Genomic DNA, 21,573 nt, shown 5'->3' on the forward strand with positions numbered 1-21,573 from the left:
TATGTACAGCTTAATATTTTTAATGCATTAGCAGTTTTACCAAGCTTGAAAACTCTATGGCTGCTGCAAAATTTCTACAGCAAAATCATCCTCACAGAAAGAACAGATACAGGACTTTAAAGAGTGAATTAAAGTTTTTACCTTTTGAATTACATGAGGAAAAAAAATCTGGGTTTCTTTAAACCAAATTAATTGGAGGAAAGAGGTTATTTCTTTATTAGGCATTCTCTTACAGTCTTTAATGTTGACTAATAAAGTGGTTCCCTCTCACAAATAGCCAAGTGACTTAGTGTTTTTTAAACCACAAATGATGCCATACATCAGTTTTAGTTTGTACTGCACAAACATTCAAGAATAGCTGACGTACAGATACTGGCTCATAAAAAAAAATGCCTTCCTATTTGCTTTTTAAAGTTTTCAAAAAGTTAGCATTAAATAACAACCTGTGTGAAACAAGTATGTTTTACTACGCTTTGCCCAAATCAGACATTCTCTTAAAGGTTATAGTCACAGATGATATATTTTATCTGAAGTCTCAGTAGGGAAGACTGAATTCATTTCCATCTACATACACAACCCCCTTCCCCTCCCCAGGAGGGAGATTAAGCTTTTACCTCAGAAACTATAGTGCTGCTTTACTTTCCAATTGTAGAGGTGTTACGCTGTTAATTCTGCCAGCTCTTTCCCCTTCCCCAAGAACTGGCAAGCTACTTGGAAATCACAAATTAGAAACATAGCACCTAGTTTTTAGAACTCACAGAAACTTTATAAAGTCAGCAGCAGCATGTAACAGACAGCATGAACGTTTATATGCATTACTGAAAACAAAAGTCATTAGATACCATATGAGTCCTATCAGACTTTTTATTTATTTGGAGATGATGAAGTGGTTCTTCAAACTTTATAAACAGATTTTTTTTTTTTTAATAAAACAAAATATATTTCTCTGGTAAACAATTTAAATACTGGGAAGCAGCAACCCTTTTCGTGCAGCAAATGAAGATCTAGAAACTTTTCATATGGCAAAAAAATAAACAAAACAAAAAAAACCCACACTACCAAGATACAACCCTTTCACTAAGGATATAATTGTTTGCTTGCCACTGCAGGATGGAAGTGTAAAAAATGATCCCTGCATGCTCCACATTAAAGACTTGCAAGGAACAATTAATATAGTTTTAAATGTGACGACAAACAATAAAGGAAATCCAGTGTACTAAGCCATGTATGTTTCCCATGTTCGGCATAATAGAGCTACGTACTTCTTTCCTGCTTGTTCTTCTCTTTGCTGTTCTTGGATTCCATCAGCAGCTTGATGGAAGTCAAATACTAAGAAAATGAGAAATTCCCTTAATTAGAAAATTTGCATGAAATGAATAGCCATATCAATAACTATTTCTTCAAACCCATCCTAATCCTACTTATCACTGTGGAGAACAAAATTATATACACAAAAGAGAGGCAACTACAACGGCAAGAGCCTTTTTTATTCTTTTACAAGTTATGTTTCTTCACAGTAAAGGGTTTTGAGGTGGTTGAGAGATTTTTTTTTTTTTTTTTTTTTAAAACAAACATGTTCATTTTGTAGAATACTCACAGGCTGTGTATACATCTCCCATAGGTAACTAAGCCATTTCAGTCTAGTAATGGCCCAAAATAACATAATGTATAGATCACAAACAGAAAGAAAATGCGTAACTGAAAACATTCTGGAAAATAGGTTACAATAAATAGTCATACTGATAAAATTTAAGGTAGGGACTTTAGGAATGTTTTCATTAATTCTGAACACTTCTTAGATCATGTTAATTTTAGCAAGACTGCATCAGTGGAAATACATTTGGATAAAATCTTCCAGTGCTGATTTCATAAATCAATGCAGTACAAGACAAAGACAGAAGTCATCTTTGCAAGTAGTGCTTTTTTTTAGCATTACATATTATCAGCAACAAAGAGTTTATGCAAAACACTCCTTACAACACTTCTGTGTTTACCAAAAAATACATATGACAAGACTCATGGCAAATATAAACAGTGCTGCAGCACTTTGCAGGTTAACAGAAAACAACCATCTGCAAGTTACCAACTTACTTTTCTTAAGCACTATGTCCGGAAAGTTCAACAACTAACCTGCTCATTACAAGGAAAGATGGAAAACTTGCAAGACACTGACTCATTCAGTAAGTGCTCTAGTCTCTCTAAAACAAGAGTTACTTTCCTTGTTTTCCTTACCAAGTTCTTTGTGTGTTTATTTCCACATTTCCCCATAATTTCAAGGATTAGATCATCCCTAGCAGCTTGAACTGATTTTGGCTGATCATCTGTTATAGCCTAGTAGCAAAATTCACAGATCACCATCGTCCAGTTTAGATAAGGCATCTATAATGGCAACAGATCTCCAGACCATCTTCAAAACCTTTTAAATAGCATTAATGAACTCTCCGGTTGCTTCTAAGAGGTTGAATGATTATGGGCGACAGTCAGTAACTGGTCCTTTTTACTCAGGACCTCTTTACCCATGAAAAACTTCACAGAATTGCCATTGTAATGTAATCATTGCAGAACAGTTTTTCCAATAATCTAGTCATCTCCAAATAATTTGCTTGCAGTGATTTCCCCACACACACACACACACACACTCAAAAAAGATTTTAGTAATTTAGGAACAGTTATTCAATTGTTGCAAACTGAGGAAAGTAATTAGTCTAAAGTAAAAGTACATTCATTCTGAAACAGCATGTTTACTCACAAAGCTAACCCAGATCACCAGATCAGTTTAAAAAAAAAAAAAAAAAAAGGTTATGATTAAAACCCAAAAAGTTTGCATCTTCCTTCAGAAGATAACTACCACATTAACAAAAAGCCCATTTCCTAATGCATGCAGCTAAGTAACAATTCTGTCCCAAGATCTAATTTAAAGGATGAATTTATGCAATAACGATAGCCTAGAGGTGATACAGGAAAAGCCTCTAGCACAGAAACTCTCTTTTGGTGGTTTGGACTCTAAACATGATTTTACTCCAGGCTCTAAACCAAAGAGTTGCCTGGAGTATAAGTTTGGATCAAAGCTTGACTGATGAACTCCCTGACAGGAGCCTGCAAGAAAGGGGAAAGTCATTCTCTTGATCCCTATAAAGTCTCTTTCCTGAGGTATGTGGCAATTTAGATGGGAGGAAACTCACTAGTTTGGAAGTCACGGACAGTCACGTGGTTTCCCACCAGAAAAGCTGCTAAATTCCAGGAAAGAAAAGCAACATCACTTTTACAATAAGGGGAAAATGAATCCTCCAGTCAGCTTTCAGAGTGCTTTTTGACTGATTTTCATGTCTAAGTCTTTGGCTTGGAAAGTGAACCCATTTTCTTGATTAGGATATGCTCTGATTAAAGATCACTAGAATTATGCTTATGATTAAAGAGTCACTAGAATATAAACCTGGGAGACTCCTGAGTGATCTAGGATCTTCAACAAACCAAAGCAGCCACAGCACCTAACATATGGAGGCTTAATCCACATAATTTTACATAACAACGTAAAGAGATGGCTAAAAACTTTCATCTATTTAATGCCATGGAAAATTCAGAGAAAGTAAAAATAAAATAAAATCAGGGAACTTACCAATATGAGCCCTGTCGGAAATTATTAGCCTTTTTTCCCAGCCTTCTAGCCCTTAAACGAAAGTAAAATAGTTCAAGTTATGTTTTGTACAGCATTTTTCTCTTTTGACGTTTAAGGGAGAAATGCTTTTCATGTTTAGTCTTCAGTGAATACATTTAAAGGATGAGCAAACACCTTCCAGAGAAGACAAGCAGATTTCAATAATTAAAACCTGACATCAGCCTATAAAGCTAAGAAAATTAGGCTTATTATCCAGATGAAAAAAACCTAGATATCTAACTTGTTTCTTAATTTCAGTAACCAATTAGTAGCTTTTTCCTTTTGAATAATTTAGACAGCTGATTTGCTTCACTGCTAGCAGATCGCTGACAGATATGGCCATAGACATAACATCAACGATCACAAAGCTGAGTTCTGAGGCAAGCGATTCCAATAGCATTCATTTGCATTAACATGTATCAAACTGTACACTAGTATTGCAAGAAGTGTAGCAATTATGAACAGGTAACACTTCCTAACAAGTTATTTTACTTAATAACTCCACTGCTTTAAGCAACAAAAAAACCACCTGCAGATAATTTACATCTAGAAGAAGCTCTGCTCTGAAACTGTACAAAGATTCCTTTTACACTTGTACTGCCCATCAGAGCCCTGAGGCTTTTAGTAAGACTCATGTCAGAAGCTAGAAGGTAAAGGGAGTTCTCGAAGAGCACATTATGTCCTCTGCAAAGGCATCCTCTACCCAAATCTTTTGAGGAAGGCCCTACGCACCTTTTTAAAAAGTAGTATCTTAAAATTTTCTCACCTTTTCCTTTCTTCAGATTTTTTTCAGCCTCTTCAAAGAGTCCTGGCAAATGAATTACTACACCATTTCCTGAAGAAATTACAAATTACCATTAAAAAAAGTTTAATGTATTATGCTAAACATGGAAAAAATGTTCCGTTCAATTCAGAGACACTTCATGCTTTGTATGAAGAGTATTTCATTTAAGTTTTTAAACTTGGGAATGAAAACTAATGTATTATCTGTAAAAGACTGACTGACAGCTAGAATATGGGTTTCTAACTACACATATCAACCTCTTTAAAAAAAATTCAACTTTCAGTTTAGATCAGTAATAGTATTCCTGACTGTCCCACAATACAACTTCCTCTTCCTCATTTCTAAAATTACCTACCCTTTTCGTACTCCACTGTAACAACACAATTGTTTTTTAAGAAGCTTAGCGCATTTCTAGCATCATTATAAACATTAATATCCCTCAGGCACTTTTCTGTAAATAACTACAGAATATTGTGTAAATAGAGGTGGCGTTGTTACCAGACTAGCAAGAACAGAGGAAAAAAGCTCCATCAAAACAAGCTTGTTTTCCTACAGGAAACTGAGATTTGCCACCGTGTCACATTGCTCAGAAAAGAGCTAGCAGCTCACACACTTAACCAGCATTGCTGAATGGTTTAAGAACAAGCATTTCCATACATCAAAACCCAGCCATCTTGCCAAACTCAGTAGAGCTGAAGCTGTCAGTATGATAATATCTACCCAACAGGTAGAGTTCCTGACATCACATAGTACTGCCACTGCCCTAAGCCTTCTGCTGTACCATCTGGAGAAGACCATTTGACAAAAACCCATAGAGTGGAGAAATCATCTTGGATTCCGTATTCATTAATTTCACTGTGCAATGGAAAAGGGAGAAAAGATCTATGCTGCAAAATATACTGGCAGTCACTCAGCAGGGCTGAGGAGGGAAGGATTATGGGACTAAAAGACATAAGCACCAAAGAAAATAAAGAGGCAAGGAGAAAAAAAAAAGAATCAAGACATGCAGCAAACTGTTTGCAGTGACAGGACAGATAAGAACAAAGATGGACTATGCAACACAATACAGCAAAAGAAATATCCAGAATCCAAGCTTCACGATTTAGTTAAGACAATACTAACAAGGTAGCAGAGATGTTTCACAACTGGAGTCCAGGCCTATATGGGTTTGAGGAAGAAAAATCCTGAACCTGTATGTTCTCAGATGTATTGTGTGTTGTTATTTTAAGATGTCAGGAACCGCATCTGCATTATTATCTATTTCTGTTTTAGAGATGACCCACTTACCAATGAATGCTGTAACTTTCGGATTAATGATCCCACTTGGCAGAAGATGGAAGTCATACTCCACAGAATCCACAACAACTGTATGCCCTGCATTATTGCCTCCCTGGAAAATAAAGAAGTTTGTAGTTTTTGATACTGAAGACAAATGAACACAACAGTACAGAGATGGAATAAACTGACTCCACTTCCAATCCTGCGACTTTCATTTCTATTATAGACAGAAGATCTATAACAGACCTGCTTCTCTCCAGGAAATTAGCCAAACTTGTTTTCTATAAATTGAAAATGTCAGCATCAGTATTTTCTGCCATATAGACCTTGGATGCTATTTTGGTTCACCAATGGTATAGCATCTTTGGAATAAGATTTACAAAAATGTTTCTAAGAACTACTGGACAGAAGAATACATATTCTAGAACATGCAAACGTTTATTGAAAAAAGAAAAAAAAACACAACAGTTTTGCTAAATTCCTAATACACTTAGGGATCATAACATTAAAGTCTGACTGCAACCTCAGCAAAGACGACAAACACCAGTTAAATTCAGTGCACAAAACCATACTAACAGAGTTATTAGGGCAGATTAGCCCAGCTGTTTGGCAACATGCAAATTTGTTGCTCTGCATGTGGCGCTCAGTCTTTTGGATATTTTTCTATGAATGACAATCAGCAAAGTTGACTAGTCCGTTCTGTACTACTTCAGACAGAAGAAAGACCTGTTAAATGGTATAGCACATTCACAGCTGAAGAGTGCTATTAAGAAGTGAAATGCAATCATGGTTTTGCTAGATTACAGGGAACCCACGTACATCAAATTGGCTCTCAGCATTCCTAGTTTTCTCCATTACCATAAAGTTCAAGAGTATTAAGATTTGTTAAATTGGGGAATATGGCTAAAATACAAAAAGAAGCCTGTGTCCGAGTCTTAAGAAGGGTCAAGATAAGCTTATGGAACTTAAAAGATTATGAAGTGGTTACCAAATATCTCCCGTTCTTCCTTGTTGCATTTCTGAAAATGAGCTTACACGCTCTCACGATTGAATCGTTTGTGCAAGACAAGCTTACATACAAAACGGTTCTGCTTGCCATAATTACAGGAATAGCATTTAGAGGAGGCACATAGCACTAGAAAACCAGTAAACTGCTTCACAGAAGGAAAGACTTAACAATTGAAACCTTCTTTTAGTGCAAGACAAACTGGAAATAACCTTTTTAAAAGGAAGTTTCTGAAATATTAATCCATAGAATTATAAACCTAAGACTTTTCCAGTAGTTCATAACAGAAAGTATTTTCTAAGTAACGGACTCAGCAACTCACTACTTCTACAACTTTACAAAGCATGAACATATTACATAATGCAGTACATGCAGTATATGTAGTATATAAGACAAGTAGTATATGTGGTCTACATGTAGTAGCCTACATACAGTAGACATTGCACAAAGAACATTCTTAGACAGCAAACACATTTGTGCCACTATATAAACTCATATGCCATAGGTAAAGGTCACATTTTAGTGAGATTGGAAATAAAACTTCTCATGCTTCAGCATCATTCATCTGAGGATCTGCTCTCATATACCAGTCCCACCTCCTTTGAAAGCAGAGAGGAGATCCATGACCCAAAGAAAATGCCTGAATTTAAGAAAAAGTTAAAATGAATTTGCAGTATATTAAGATTTGTTTTGTTTTGTTCTCCATGTAGCCAAAGGTACCTTTAAAATGTTGTGAAGGTTTCTGGAAACAGATACTTTTCACTACAAGTGATCTGACTTAACCAGAAAAGGTCAAACTTTCCATTCACAACATGTGAAACTAAGACACATCAAATGTATAAATAAAGCAAGCCTTTCAAGTCCATTCTTATCTTTTCAGAAAGATTATTTACTGGTATACTGCCTCCACAGTTGCAATTTTGATTTAAAAGGATGCTAAATAGTAATAAATACCCTACCCACTAATGTAAATGTATTGTTGATATTCCTGGGCTACTGCAAGTTATTCCAAAAATCACATGATAATCAGAACTTTTATATACAAATATAAAATATGCAAGCTTTTTTTAGTATCTGAGAAAGTAAACTAATTTTGTTCTTGATGTGAGTGTTTGAGAATCTAGGAAAGAATCCTTTCTTGGGGGAGAAGGAGCAAGAGCACAGCTATGTACAAAAGCAGCATTTACAGTCAAGCATATCTGCTGAAAATGGTAGTTTCCTTCCTCAGCAGATTCCTTCAACTTTTCACTCCCCATTAGATCCGTTGGTAGAGATCAGTGTACAGAAATTTAACATGACCAGTAAAGTGTTTTAGATGAAAGTTCAATAGGTCTAAGTACAATGCTGAAGTACTCAGGTGGGAGTATTTTGCAACTGGGAGGAAGGATGGAAGACAGTCCAAACTGTCCCACTGTAGTGTAAATAAGGAGGACTAACCCATGAGCAACATTCAGATTAGTGAAAGACTATGCATGAAGAATTATTAACTTGAAATCCCCTACAGAGTCAACGACTGACTTAATTTCATGTTTTACTTCACAAGTTATTTCAAACAAATAGTTTTCTAGCATCAAGGGTATATTCAAAGAAAGAGAAATAAAAACTTGCCATTATAGAGATTAGATCATGACTAACAAATTCTTAGTCTTTTAAAGTTCGCCAAGCTACTGGTGCCATTCAGAGATGGTAACATAATGTTCAGTGGTCACATTTTATTGACTAGGATGTAAAACACACAGACTCAGACTGTACTAATCATGAGAACATATCTGCCATTTTTTGATGGTGTCAAGATTTCCCTTGCACTGCTGAACAACATCAAGATAGGTGAAGGTGTGTTGTTTCCATGCTCATTTAAAAATACCGCATGGCTGGCATTTCATGTAAATATGGCATTTTACCCCTTAAACCTTGAGCTATATGCATAGCCCAACTCGTACTTTAGAAGTTACTTACAACAGGCAGAAGCAGACTCTAGCACTTTCAAGCATTAGAATTCAATCCATTAAGCTGAAAAATAAGTCCTTCCACATATATCAAGTTCTTCCATTCTTCCAGTTACATAGAAATCTCTGACAATACAGCAGTGTAAGAATTATTTTCACCGGGTTTTCCTGAATTGCCCATGCTTATAAGTCATGCCAAATACACAGAATAAAAGAGAACTTCAGGTGAAAGTCATGTTTTGTTTACTTTGCAACACTTTTTTTAAAAAATACTACTCATATGGAATCACTGCCTTTAAGTGGTATTAGAATTACATGAACTTGACCAAGGTGCTGTATTACAGGAATTTAGTAAATCATGCTAGAAAGAGCTCAGACCTGTGTAAAGAACTTTATTAAAACAAACAAAAAAAATCCACACCTTTTTTGAAGGCCTCAAAACTTTGAGTAGACCTTCTAAGATTTCACTCTAGTTATTCGTACTTAACTTCAGTGTTCTCCAAAACTTTCAGACTGGAATCTCTTTTTATTTACCTATGGATCTATCATCTTCCAATTTTCAGTAAATGGCTATATTATTTAAGTCTATTGTCCATTACCATAACCCTATTTCCTAAAACATGAATTGGGCTTCTGAGAAATCTTTGAAAAGATGTATTATATTACTTTCTGCTACGACTTCCACCCATTCGCTTCTGGGTACTGTTAGAAGTCATAGCTTATGGGATTTTGCTACAGACCAAAGAACAACTCAACATAATGTGTGATGAATACACTCATACACCACACTAATACCTCAAAGTTTCCAAATGATTGTTTTCAGATTATACTCAAATCTGAACCTCAGGTTTTAGTAGTTTGTAATATTATGATGCCTACCACATGACAAGATCCCAAAACCCCAAAACAGCTATTGCTATTAACCAGCCGTTATAACAGTAAGTCACCCTGCTTTAAAAAGTTTCATTTTGAAAAACATTTTTTATTTCAAACTATGTTTTAAGAGAGCATTAAAACAACAGCATTTGATTTTGAAATGACTTGAAAGGCTGAAAACAGTGTTTTCAAAATTCTGCTATTGATTTACAGGTGAGCTCTAACCAAACAGAAATGCAAGCGTACAGTTGCAAAATCAGTAGTTGTAATATATTGAGATTGATTCATATTATACACTTAACAGTGAACTAAAGTTCACATATGTATGCTCAGACACTGCACAACACAGATTTGGTGAACAACTCTAACTACAAAAACTTGAACTCAGTTCTAGTGGGTTTTGTTGTTTGTTTCTTTTTTCAGAAATGGATGACAATGCCAACATCTTTGTACCATATGCAACTATTGCCTCCAGGTGTAATTCAAGGTAGAAACCAATTAAGTCACTTTTGGCTTGAGTCCTTTCCATCTGGGTTTTTCACTCCTCCCACGTTGCACTAAACCAAATGGGATCATTTAGGTCATTCAAGCTGACGCTCCCTTGATTCAAATGTTTAAACATTATTAATGGAGAATTCTTAACTCTAGAATTTATTTTCACCATTAGTTAAACAAAGTTCACGCTCAAATGATCTTCAATACATTGCATAAAGCTTTTGCCAGAGGGAAACAAAGATACAGAAGTCATTTCTTCGGGCTGACAGTGCTTTGTAGTTCAGTAACTAGATACAGTAAGTAGTCCGTCTACCATATCTAGGTAACCCTTGAGGTTCTCAAATTGGGGGAACACAAGAAGCCCCAGCAAAGTTCTCTCCTTTCTGGTCACACGAAAACTGAAACATTTACCTTGTGTTAACACAGGCAGAGGCCAAGTGCAAAGCAAGAGCAAAGGCTGCTCTTGCTCAGGCTGGAAAACACTACATGCACGCAGCAGCAGCTAATTCCTTTTCTCTTTCTCCACGCACAATGGCAAGCTCTCCCTCAGCTGATTCACATAGATCTGTGATAGCCAATGTACTAAAGGTCTACAGTTTCTGCTTTCTGGAGGACCCACTCATTAGGGCAAGGCAGCCCTGGATTCAGCTACAAATACACAGACTGCACAAATGGGTTTAGAAGAGGAGGGAAAAAGACATTTCCCCAGTAGACTTCTTGTACATGAGAGGTACAATAAAGCATCTGTGGCACTTTAAGTTCACTACGGGAAGGAAGCATCCCAGTTAAGCAGACAGGCGGTACAGGAAGTCCCTCTGGAAAATGGAACGGAGGCTGTGGAGGAAGTCATGTAGTTAAGGCAGAGCCAGGGGAAGAGTACTGTGTGTTTAAGGAGAGGAAAAAAAAAAAAAAAAAAAAAAAAAGAGGAAGAAGAACTAGCAAGACATACTCAGTAATATCTCAGAGTTAAAAACTCCACTTGCTTGGCAGTGCAAAGCAATACTTAGTTTCAAAATTATGCAAAAGAGAGGGATCCTAAAAGATGGCAAAGGCAACAACCTAATGCAAAAAAAAAAAAAAAAAAGAGTGCTTTTAAGAAAAAAAAGAAAGATCCTTTTAGCATTTTTTAGGTAAGCTAAACTTGCAGAAGACCAAAAAAAGCAGCTCAAGACAGGCAGTATACACAAGACCAGAAGAGACTGTCCAAGATCAAATCCCCTGCTAAGCAGAATCAAAATCACATTGAACCTGTTTCATAAAGCTTTGTATTCTCCCTCTGCTTCCAGAGATTTTCCATGCTCTGTTACTGCTGTTCTAAGAGTAGTCCAAAACCTTTTCCATAATGTTTTAGAGGTGATAAAACACACTTGTTTCTGAAAGTGCGTATCAGAAATACATTCTGTGAACATAGTTTTCCTTATTCACTGCTGCATCTCACTGGATGTTACAACACCAGATACATTATACGAAACACTTAAGTCATCTGCCAAAACAGTATAATCAAAGTTTTGAACCTAAATAATAAGGCTGGCTCCTTTAAGAGTGACTTAAGAACCAACTTTTCCCTCTCGCAAATACTTCAGAGGAGATGAACCACATTTTGCACACTCAAGAACACCCCCTACCCAGGTATTTCAAGTTTGGATACACATAAGAGAATCCTTACACACCTTGAGATTCTCATTTCAATAGACAGAATCAAAAGGTTTGGGATATTCTAAGTCTTTTCATTCTAGAAAGATATCAGCTACTGAACTGAACAGTTTCTTAATAAGGTATCTGCTCTGAAACATGCCAAAAACACAAAGAGAGGAAAAAACAACAGAAAAACAGGTGTTTACTGCCCCAAAGGCTGAGTCATTTAACATTCAAATGCTGTGAACTGGAAGTATGGATCAGAACAAATCAGTTCCTGTTAATATTACACCAGAAACTAAGCAGTTCAGAAATGCAATATGCATAATGCTGCATTTTAACTTTAGTTTATTTAATATGGAAATAACTGTCTAGATTACATTACTCAGATATTCAGGTGACAGTATAAACTATGTTCTCCTTGAAGTTTAATAAAGCTTACTTAGAAGAGAGAGAGTTATTTAAAAAAATTGTTTCTCATTTTAGTTTTCCTTACATTTGGAAAATATAGTTGGATTTGTCATCTTTTCATCATGAAAAACTGAGTACATAGGATATATTGGTGCCCACCTTGCTAAAAAAAAAAAGAACGTAAAATAGATTCCCCATCTAGCAACAAAGCAGCTACTCCATAAAACAGAGCAGTAAAAACCAGTAATGCAACTGCAGTAGTTACTCCTATTGAGAGGCTAACAGTCCTGAAACCCCAGACATGTTTTGCATAGCAATATAAGTTATTTGTATACCTCCATCAAGGCACTGCATTGCACATTTTTAGCATGCTCTGAGGTTTCCAAAATTAAAATTTCAGAAACCAGCAGTCTTCCGAGGGAGGTTAAAAGAGTTAAAAGCATTCAGTTTGCTTGTCCTTTCTCCTTTCCTTGCACTGATTTTTTCTCCCCATACCTTTCATTTCCCCATACCTCCCCATACATGAAAAATAGTTGTTCTCTCTCCTTCCCTTAAGGATTCTTTAGTGAGGGAGGGTTCACCCCTTTTAGCAGCCTGAAGTCATACCCAGTTACAAATAATATTAAATTGTGTCTCCAATAGAATTTCTTCAACCTTAAGAGCTGCCACAAACATGGACCGCCCAATACCATGTCATTCCTTAACTTTTGACTTCCTTGTACCTAGTCCCACTGTTGCTCCTCAGACTCTCGAGCATACAGAAGTTACACTGCTTAGGCTCATGGCTGGACCTCATCTCTGGTTTTCAATTTAGTAGTAGCCACCTCTATATACTGCTGCAGGCAATTCCGAAACTATAGCTGCTACCATAACTTCAGGTGGCACTGAGCATTTGCGGTGATACAAGGGAAGCATGAGCTTGCTCACACTGAAAGGAGAACTAAACACCTCTTCTTTCAACAATGTCAGTCTCAGTAGTTTGCCAAACTATACAGTTGGAAATCTTAGAAATAACTCTTTTAATCATACCTTAGATGCAGGGGGGGAAAAAAGCACTTAGCCATGAAAGCTCCCTAATATTATTGCAAAAGTCATTTTTTTAAGCTTCCATACATACTCAGCTTGAAAGGGTGCCGGCTGGATAAGAAGGAGAAAGTTTCTTTCCATTCATTCGGAGATACAGTGCAAAAGTCATCATGAATAAGCATCGATCTATGCATTTCAAAATACGGATTTAGTTTAGGGTGTTTTTTTACCTTGATGCTCTGAAAGATGAACAATTTCAAATCCTATTGAGACACAGTAGCATTTTTTTCTCCTTTTATCATCCTAATACTATTAATTTATACTATCATTTTAGCATATTAAGTCATTAAGCATAAATGGAATTGCAAAGATATCATCAAGCATAAGATCACTATCCAATCCACAATATTTTAAGCATAAAACTGTTGTTGCAAGGTAACTAATGCAGAAAACCCCCTGGCAAACACATTATTCCAGTTTCACTACTGCAGTATGCTTAAGTCACTTCCTTGAAACAGCGTATGATCCCTGGCCACTAGGCTGGTAATCCTGAAATATCCAAGCTATTCAACATGTGGAACAGCTAAGTATACAGAACTCTGATGGAAAAGTGAATACTAACAGACAAATTATCACACAAGTAGTGTTAGAATGACAGCAATCATGGTAACAAAGACTTAGATTTACCCATTCTCTAGCAGCCTCATTCCAAAAATATTCTCCATAAAATACCACTTTTGAAATATTCCTGTTACAGTGGAAAACTGCTCAGAAATTTTTTTTTTTTTTTTTGAACAGGATAGGGTTTTTTTTTTCCCCCCCTCCTCAACTCTTACTAAATAAGATGAAGCACACTGAGAAGGATTTTAGGCTAAGCACCACACCCAAGAATTTGCCTCCATATATTCAATTGAGATACTTTGGCCATTACTGTATACAAAACTAGACACTATTCTGAAATATACCTGTCCTGGCAAATGTGCACAGAATCAGTTACATACACACAGAGGGGGCATGAGATAGCAAAGCAGCTACAAGTGTTGCACATCTGGGGGCCTTTTGATAAACGTTCTGCAGAACCACCCTTTCTGCAATAGTTTCGAGTGACTGAAAATATTAATTTGGAAGGGCATAAATCACTTTCTGCTAGCGGACATTTTTCTGGAAAAAACTTTTAAGTTCCAACAAAACAAATAAGTGACTCCTGCTAGCCAAAAACCACTATCAAAGCACTTTAAGACAAAACTTACCCCTAACAAAAGCATGAAAGCGTACCATGGTCAAGATAGTAACGTTTGAAAACGTACTGAATATTAATCAAAGTATCAAGGAGGACTACATTTCCAACCTATTGACTGAATGGTATTCCTAATGTGACATCTGTGGTTTAAGGCAAAGTTATTTCAGCATTTATCCAAACTAAGCAAAATGGCTTATTTCCCCTCTTACATGCTGTAACTTTTAAATAATAGGCTTGTTAAAATATTTTGGGTAAACAGCTGAACAGAATTACACACAATATTAATGTAATTACCTGACTACAGTTTTATGATTTTTTTCCTTATAGCTCTGATAACTAAGAAGTTAAAAATAACTTTTAGAATAGTTGGAGAAAATGTATTCTGGACAACCATAGGAACTAAACTAGAACAAAAGAATCTATGAACAAGCTCTAGCAAGGCAATCTTCTCGCTTGGAAACTTCCTGTAGCACAAGAGCTCTTTAGCATCTTACACTGTGTGTATGCATAACACTTTCCAAATCATGTACAAAGCAAGGAGAAGGAGCATTCATAACACCCTTTGACCCAGTTTTTTGGGGGGAATATATATTGAGCTGATTAACTGGATCCATTACAGCCAATTATTTTTTGTAGTTATGCCAAGGTCTTGATAATTTAATCAAGTTACAGTTTGATAAAACAGCAGTGACTTATGCCTGTCTTCAAAAGGTTAAATTGAAGACTACTTGACCAATCTTTTTGTATCATAACCTCTACTGTTAGGATTAGAGAGAGATGTGCTTATTCGATAAAAAGGTTACTTTCTTGCTGAATTAAAGTAATGCACTAAAATTGATCAGTTATGACTTGAGGTCAGTTTTACAGTGCTGGACCAGGCACTACATTTCCAAAATTCAATTAACAAAACACTAAATATGAACCACGATGTTTCCTAAAAAGTTCTTTATATTCAAGAATAACTTACTTAGCTTTCCATTAATCTACTCCAATGATATGTATCAAGGACATAAAAAATTAAAATGAAAAATCAAATTGGGAGTTGTAAGGTCTGCTCTGTTGTATACGCAATGCCTGACAACTTAAGAGCTCACCTGAAGCCAAGGGAAGCCAATTGTTGAAGCAGCATGGAATCTCACTTTCCAAAGAGACTCTGAAAATGATATACAGACATATGCAAATGCTTTTAGGGAAATCTTGAACTAGAACTCTTTCTCTAATGAGTTTCCTCAGAAGCATTCTGTGTTCCTAGATTTGCAACCAATCTCGTTGATTTACCTGAAAATATGCAAAGGCCTAATTTACCGTGTGCCCTTCTAGTCTAAAGGAGAAGGGATTGCAGTCACTGTACATAAGATTCACAGCACATAAGATTCTCCCAGGAAAAACATGTAAACTTAAAATTATCATTCACTGAAAAAAAATTCCACTTGTAGCATTAAAAAGTTCATTCTAGCCTATATACCAACTTACATAATTAGCAAAATCAAAAATGAAAGCAGAGTTGCATGTTAACAAACTGAAAGCAAAATACAACTTCTTTTACAAAAGAGGAAATAAGACATCCTGTCCTTTGTACCATTGGTGTTAAGCACAAAGAGCAAGAGTAAGTGTGTGCCATGCATGCTAGCCAAGTAAGTCTACGCCTAAGCATGAGGCGCGTTTGTATATTCACAGGTAGAACTTGCAAGTAAGAAATTACTGCATGAAAGCATAAGAAATATAATGTATTTAAAACTAAGATGGAGGAACAATAGCATATTCTTCTCCACTTCAGATCTACGTAAGTTGGAAACATCCATTTTATTTCCAGAGCACAGCCTCATTAAGCAAGGGCAGACTCAATGCTAGCGTAGTAACTACAATACCCAAATCTGTTATGAACAAATTAAGTCAAGAGAGCAGTTCAAACCCCGATGCCTTGCCTACAGCAGTGCTCTCACAATTGCTAAGACTAGTCTACATTACTGCAATTTTGCCTGAAAGTGAAGGTGCATAGGAAAAAAAGGTTAATAAAAGAGGTGACCAAAATTCCTATTAGAATTACATTGTGAATGGCTCTTTCAGAGCTGTTTCAAATACTTTTGTATTTAATATCTGTAGAAAGAATGGAATACGCATTTATCTGCCCAATAAATCTACAATGAAAAATTACTGCCTTTTCTTACAACGTGATAATGCCAAGTGTCTTTCTCAAAAACAGGATGCCTCAGGGTAAAGCAAAGTAGTCTTTCGAGTCATCTCTTCTAGAATAGAAATTAGTTGTCTAGATTAAAGAGATGTTATCTCACGCCTATGGTAAGGAAGAGGAGTCACACGCTCTCTTCTGTTCTCCCCATCAGACGTGTGTATATGCGCAATTTTTTTTTATGCTTTGCTTTTATTGCTACCACTTTCCAGCATCAATTTTTTTTTTTTTTTTGCTCATGGCAACTACAGTTGTTTCTGAACTAGTTATACAAGTGACTGCCAAATTGGGCAAGAAGCAAGTCAACGTTTCTTTAACATCATGTGGTTGTAAACATTTCCATTTAACTCTTAGATTGAAAGTCAAAAATGCATCAAGAAAACTAGATATTACCATTACAGGAAACACAGTTCTTCCTCCCTGCTGAACTCAAGCTTCTAAGAACGCTGAACTCATCCTTAACAAGCTGATCAGAATCTCCTGAAGAGACCCATATCTGAACCACTAGTCTGTACTCCAACACCACATAACTTTGCAGTTAGGCTGTTTGCTTCTCTCTTCAATCCACACTGCCAAAAAACTAGTTTGAACTTCAGTATGCAAAACTCCCATTTACCAAGGAGCTGATAACAAATACATTCTCTCACCTCCCAAATCTTTATGGTAAGTTTCTTGCTTTTCTTCCTCTCCCAGGATGAATTATCAGTTAACAAACTGTACAGTATAACCTACTTCTGCTTTTCAGCATTAAAAAAGCCCAGCAGCTAACAGTTTTTCTTCTCTAGCATTTATTCATGCCAATCCATTCATGCTTATAACAGTAGAACAAAGTTCAAGGAGCTGTCAGGTTACATACTTAACAAAGACTGCTTGAAATTTTTGCTAGATTTCAGAGATTTTTAAATGAGTAGTACAAGAACTACATTGGGTCAGAACAAGATCAACACTGTGGTTTGAGGGGGAATACAAATGAGTAGGTAGATTACGTTTTTACATTTCCTCCTATTCCTCCTATTTTCTCCTCAAAATAAAAGAAAGCATTAACTTTACTTAAGTCTAGCTAGAATTTCTTCTACTCATCTCCAACAACTTGATAGGTTTCTCAATATTGACAGCGCTTGCTCTGAAGAACTGCTCTTTAGAAAGACCAGCTCTACCGCTAAGAGATAAAAGAAATCAAGTGAGATAGGTAGATACGAAACCAGAAAAATGCTGAGAACACTGATTAGCCCAGTGCCATGTTGCTTCAGTGCACAAAACCCCACCAATGTCTGCTATGTCTCACAGCGCTAGAGTTAAGAAGGGATATGGAGAACAAAAATGGCTTTGGGACAACTTACAGAGAGCTTCTTCCAAATGTGTGGGGTAGTACAGCAGAAAGTAAAAGTGTATTTGAAATGTTAATAAGCAACTATAGAAGCTTACACCAGGAAGGAATCGAGTAAGAAACAGTAAGATCGCTAGATCAAGGTGCAGTTTGCTCTTTAGTACTATTACAATCTCCGCTGTTAATAGCACAACTGTATTAATTTTTTCAACTACTCTTTTATTTGAAAAGATTTAGACATTGTTTTAGTGCTTACAATAATAAGAGAGCACCTCTGCCAGTGATGCTCTAAAGCAGGTCTGTAAAGCATATGACTCACTAGATTTCTTTTACTGGAGCAAAGTAGCAGGCCAAAGAACTCATTTTACTGACCTCTCTTTCCTCACCAGAGCATGTTATTGGCATGCTGCCAACCACTACAAGGTCCAAAAGTGCACCTAGCACTTAAATAAAATAAGAGCTCTAGCCAGATGTCACGTATCGAATGCCTGAGCAGCTGAAAAAGCACCAATGGCTATAGCTACCAGTTCTGCTATTCCCAATTCTGCAGGGTCTGCACAGGTTCTAGATTTAAAATACCTTTTTGAGCGAGAATATTCAGAAAAAAGGAGGCTTTAGTAGATGATGGATAGGGGAATTCTAGTAAAAAGAGGTAGATATATGCAGTATGGGGATACAGATGTATTAGGTAGCACTGATCTGGGGACTTGATTCAAGTCAGCAGTTAGCAGCTGATCAATGGCAGCTGTTTAACCCCAAGAATCTGCTCACTGAAACTTCTCTGCTAACTGCTGCACTGTAATTGCCATGCAAGAACTGATTAGCAGTGGCTTCCCAATACAAAGCGTTGTTTGAGGGGATGAGGAGGAAAAGAGAGGATTAAGAGTCTACACATTGCAATTACCATGCATTAGCAGTTTAGAGGGAAGAAATGAGTGACCCTGCAGCACGCAGAGCAATAACAACATGTAGTAAACAGACTTTTATGAAATAGGTTGAGAAGATTTGGTAAGAAGCTGCAATTCTGTTTTGGAGTAGTAATAAGATGTACAACAGAACTGAAGAAGCAGGAAGATTAGATTTTTTAGCATAGGGAGCATGGCTTAATAATAATTTGCAGGCTTTGCCGTCTTATCTGCTTGTGTGAATTATATGCCCTGCTCTGAATAAATCAGCTACCTCTAATAGTGAGAGCAGAGAATGACTGACAAATTTGCTAATGAAGTGAGTAAATGAACATGGAATCATGCAGCAAAGATTAAAATAAGTTTTTGTTGCACTGTATACACTGGTCAATTGAGGCTTTTTTTTAAATAAAAGACATGCACAGTATATTTTTGTACTGTTTTGATAAAGTGATCTAAAATCACCTGGCTTGCATTAATTTGCCATTCCTGTATCCTTTAAAAAAAATGAAATTCCAGTCATTAAATTCTCTACCTTGGTTTCATTTTGCAATGGAGGAAGTCCCTTAATCAGAACAAGAAACATTTTCCATTACCCATGGAAGTGACAAAAATACAATGTATACTTTCTAAAGTTGCCAAGTTTTAGGGTAGCAAGGCTAAACACTTACTTACTAAGAGGAAAATACGTCAATCAAAAACCACAAGAACACAGTTTTCCTGGCACCTACTCCAGAATCTCAACCTAATTCTTGCACTGTTTTGTTTTACTGTCTGGGCTATGATTTATGTGATAGCAGGTAAATAGACTTTGCTCTGCAAGCCACTGAAGACCAGATGTAGCTTTAAGTGCAAAAGTATCACAAACATATGTGCTTTATCATTAAGCACCATTTTACCAGATACCACCTAGAAATAAATTAATGCCAGTTCACATTTAACAGGGGAAGAATCGGCACCTACTACGCCTGTCATCTAGGCATGTTTGTATTAAACATATATGAAACCTATACTAGTAGGGCCCTCAAAACAGTCAGTAGTTGCCAACGTGGCTGTATTAGCAATTATACACGTGCAGCCCCTGGATGCTTCTTTATTTTAGTCAAACACAAGATCACTTGTTTTTGAAGCCCTAATACTGCTTTTGACAAATATGACTCTCCCTCCTGAAAAGAAAATTCCATACTCTTTCTCCGAGTGTAAGAGTCTTTCCAATAACTTCCACACTTAAGAAACAATGCTTTGGGGAAGGTATTTAGAAGTCGTAGTACAGCTCATTCCTGATAGACTGGTTTGTCTAACTGTACTGTAGACAAGTACCTCATTCCACATGCCATAATCAGCTAGCCAAACAAACGACTGAAGTCATTAGGACACCTACAGCCCAGTAAACAAGAAGGTACTACCACAGATTTCAGAGTACAACCTCTTGCAATGTCTTTACAGGCATTGTACAAGCAACTGCTAATCAGTTCTCGGTTCTGGGACAGAACCGCCTTTTGTTCTGTATCTGCGCAGAACCAAGCACAACAAGATGACAGCTCCCCGAGTTTCACTGCAAATACAGCACAATTTTCTAAGCCATTTTAGATCTACAACTTCACAAGTCCTTCAAGAAAACAGCTGTACTAATATTTTTCCACACGAGCATAATTTTCTATCACCTTATACAAAAAAATCTAATTTTGCAGAAGCCACGCTAGAAACACTTGGTCTCATTCAGATGTATGCTAGCAACTTTGTGGAATGAAGAACAGACCGAACCATCCTAGAATGAGTAAAGTCGGAATAAGAAACAGAAGCAGGGACTACAGAGAGATATTAGCGCAGGACAGACTGAGTGAGTTATGATCTTTCTTTCAGGACTAGCACTGGTATGAGAAGCGCAAGAATTATTTCCATATTCTGGTTTACCAGCAGTAACAAAAACGTCAAGAGTATGTTTGCACAACACATAGCAAGATGATTTCATAGCACAGTACCACTAAAAGGGACTATTCCTATTCATCTTCTCCTTTTGAGAAACTGTTCCTTGTGCTTACCTTGACCTGGGTTCTTCTTTTCATCACGTTCCTCTAAGCTACGTAAATTCAGCTTAGTTTACTAAAACGGTAGATAATAAGTTGAATACAAATCGTTTCCTACCATTTTGGTGAATTAAAATCAACTCACAGGAGTCAGTTCAAGTGCTAGAAAGAAGAGGCCAGGCAGCGCAGCCGCCAACAGGAAAGGGAAGAAAGAAGGAAAAGAACCTCCTTCCTTCAGCAGGAGCAGAAACTGTTAGGAATGGCAGAACTGGCCACGAAATGGCAGCCTGAAATAACACCATCACTTTTCCATTTTCTTGACCCGTCCCCCTAGTTGATTGGAGAAGTAAGAAATATATTTAAACACACAAATCAAAATTTACTTCTCTGTCTCCTCACCAAAACTTCTTAGCACTAAACACGCACGCTCACCCAAATTTCCTCCAAGTTTCAAGAACAAAGTTGTAAAGGATCAACTGAGCCACTGTGTTCTTCAACCCACAAAACCAGAAACATGCCGCAGCACTGTGTCTGACTTTTTTTAAGCAAGGTACACAGGGAAAAGTCATTCATTTTCAAAACCAGATATTTAAGAGTTTCTTTATTTCAAAATTAAAGCCTCCAAAGTTCAAGTTTTTTTTCACAATTGCCTCAGTTTGGACGACATCAGTTTTATCTGTAGTTCTCATTAGATAATATAATGCTTCAATATTTGCACTCTTAGGGAAACAGTACACTCTTCCAAAATATACTTATTTAAAAGCAGATTTAACG

The 21,573-nt window shown here is 36.6% G+C and overlaps 1 protein-coding gene across 1 annotated transcript in view; it reads right to left on the minus strand.

Moving 5' to 3' along the window:
• The window catches only part of ADSS2 (adenylosuccinate synthase 2), a 37,767-nt gene that overhangs the window by 14,719 nt on the left and 1,475 nt on the right, over positions 1-21,573 (minus strand). Inside the window, exons 2-5 of the mRNA XM_068939314.1 lie at positions 5,727-5,829; positions 4,422-4,490; positions 3,617-3,667; positions 1,263-1,329 (exon numbers count right to left, since the gene is read on the minus strand). Coding sequence (XP_068795415.1) covers positions 1,263-1,329; positions 3,617-3,667; positions 4,422-4,490; positions 5,727-5,829 — 290 coding nt within the window. The remainder of the gene's footprint in view (positions 1-1,262; positions 1,330-3,616; positions 3,668-4,421; positions 4,491-5,726; positions 5,830-21,573) is intronic.

Source organism: Struthio camelus, chromosome 3, assembly GCF_040807025.1.
Source record: "Struthio camelus isolate bStrCam1 chromosome 3, bStrCam1.hap1, whole genome shotgun sequence".
NCBI lineage: Eukaryota > Metazoa > Chordata > Aves > Struthioniformes > Struthionidae > Struthio > Struthio camelus.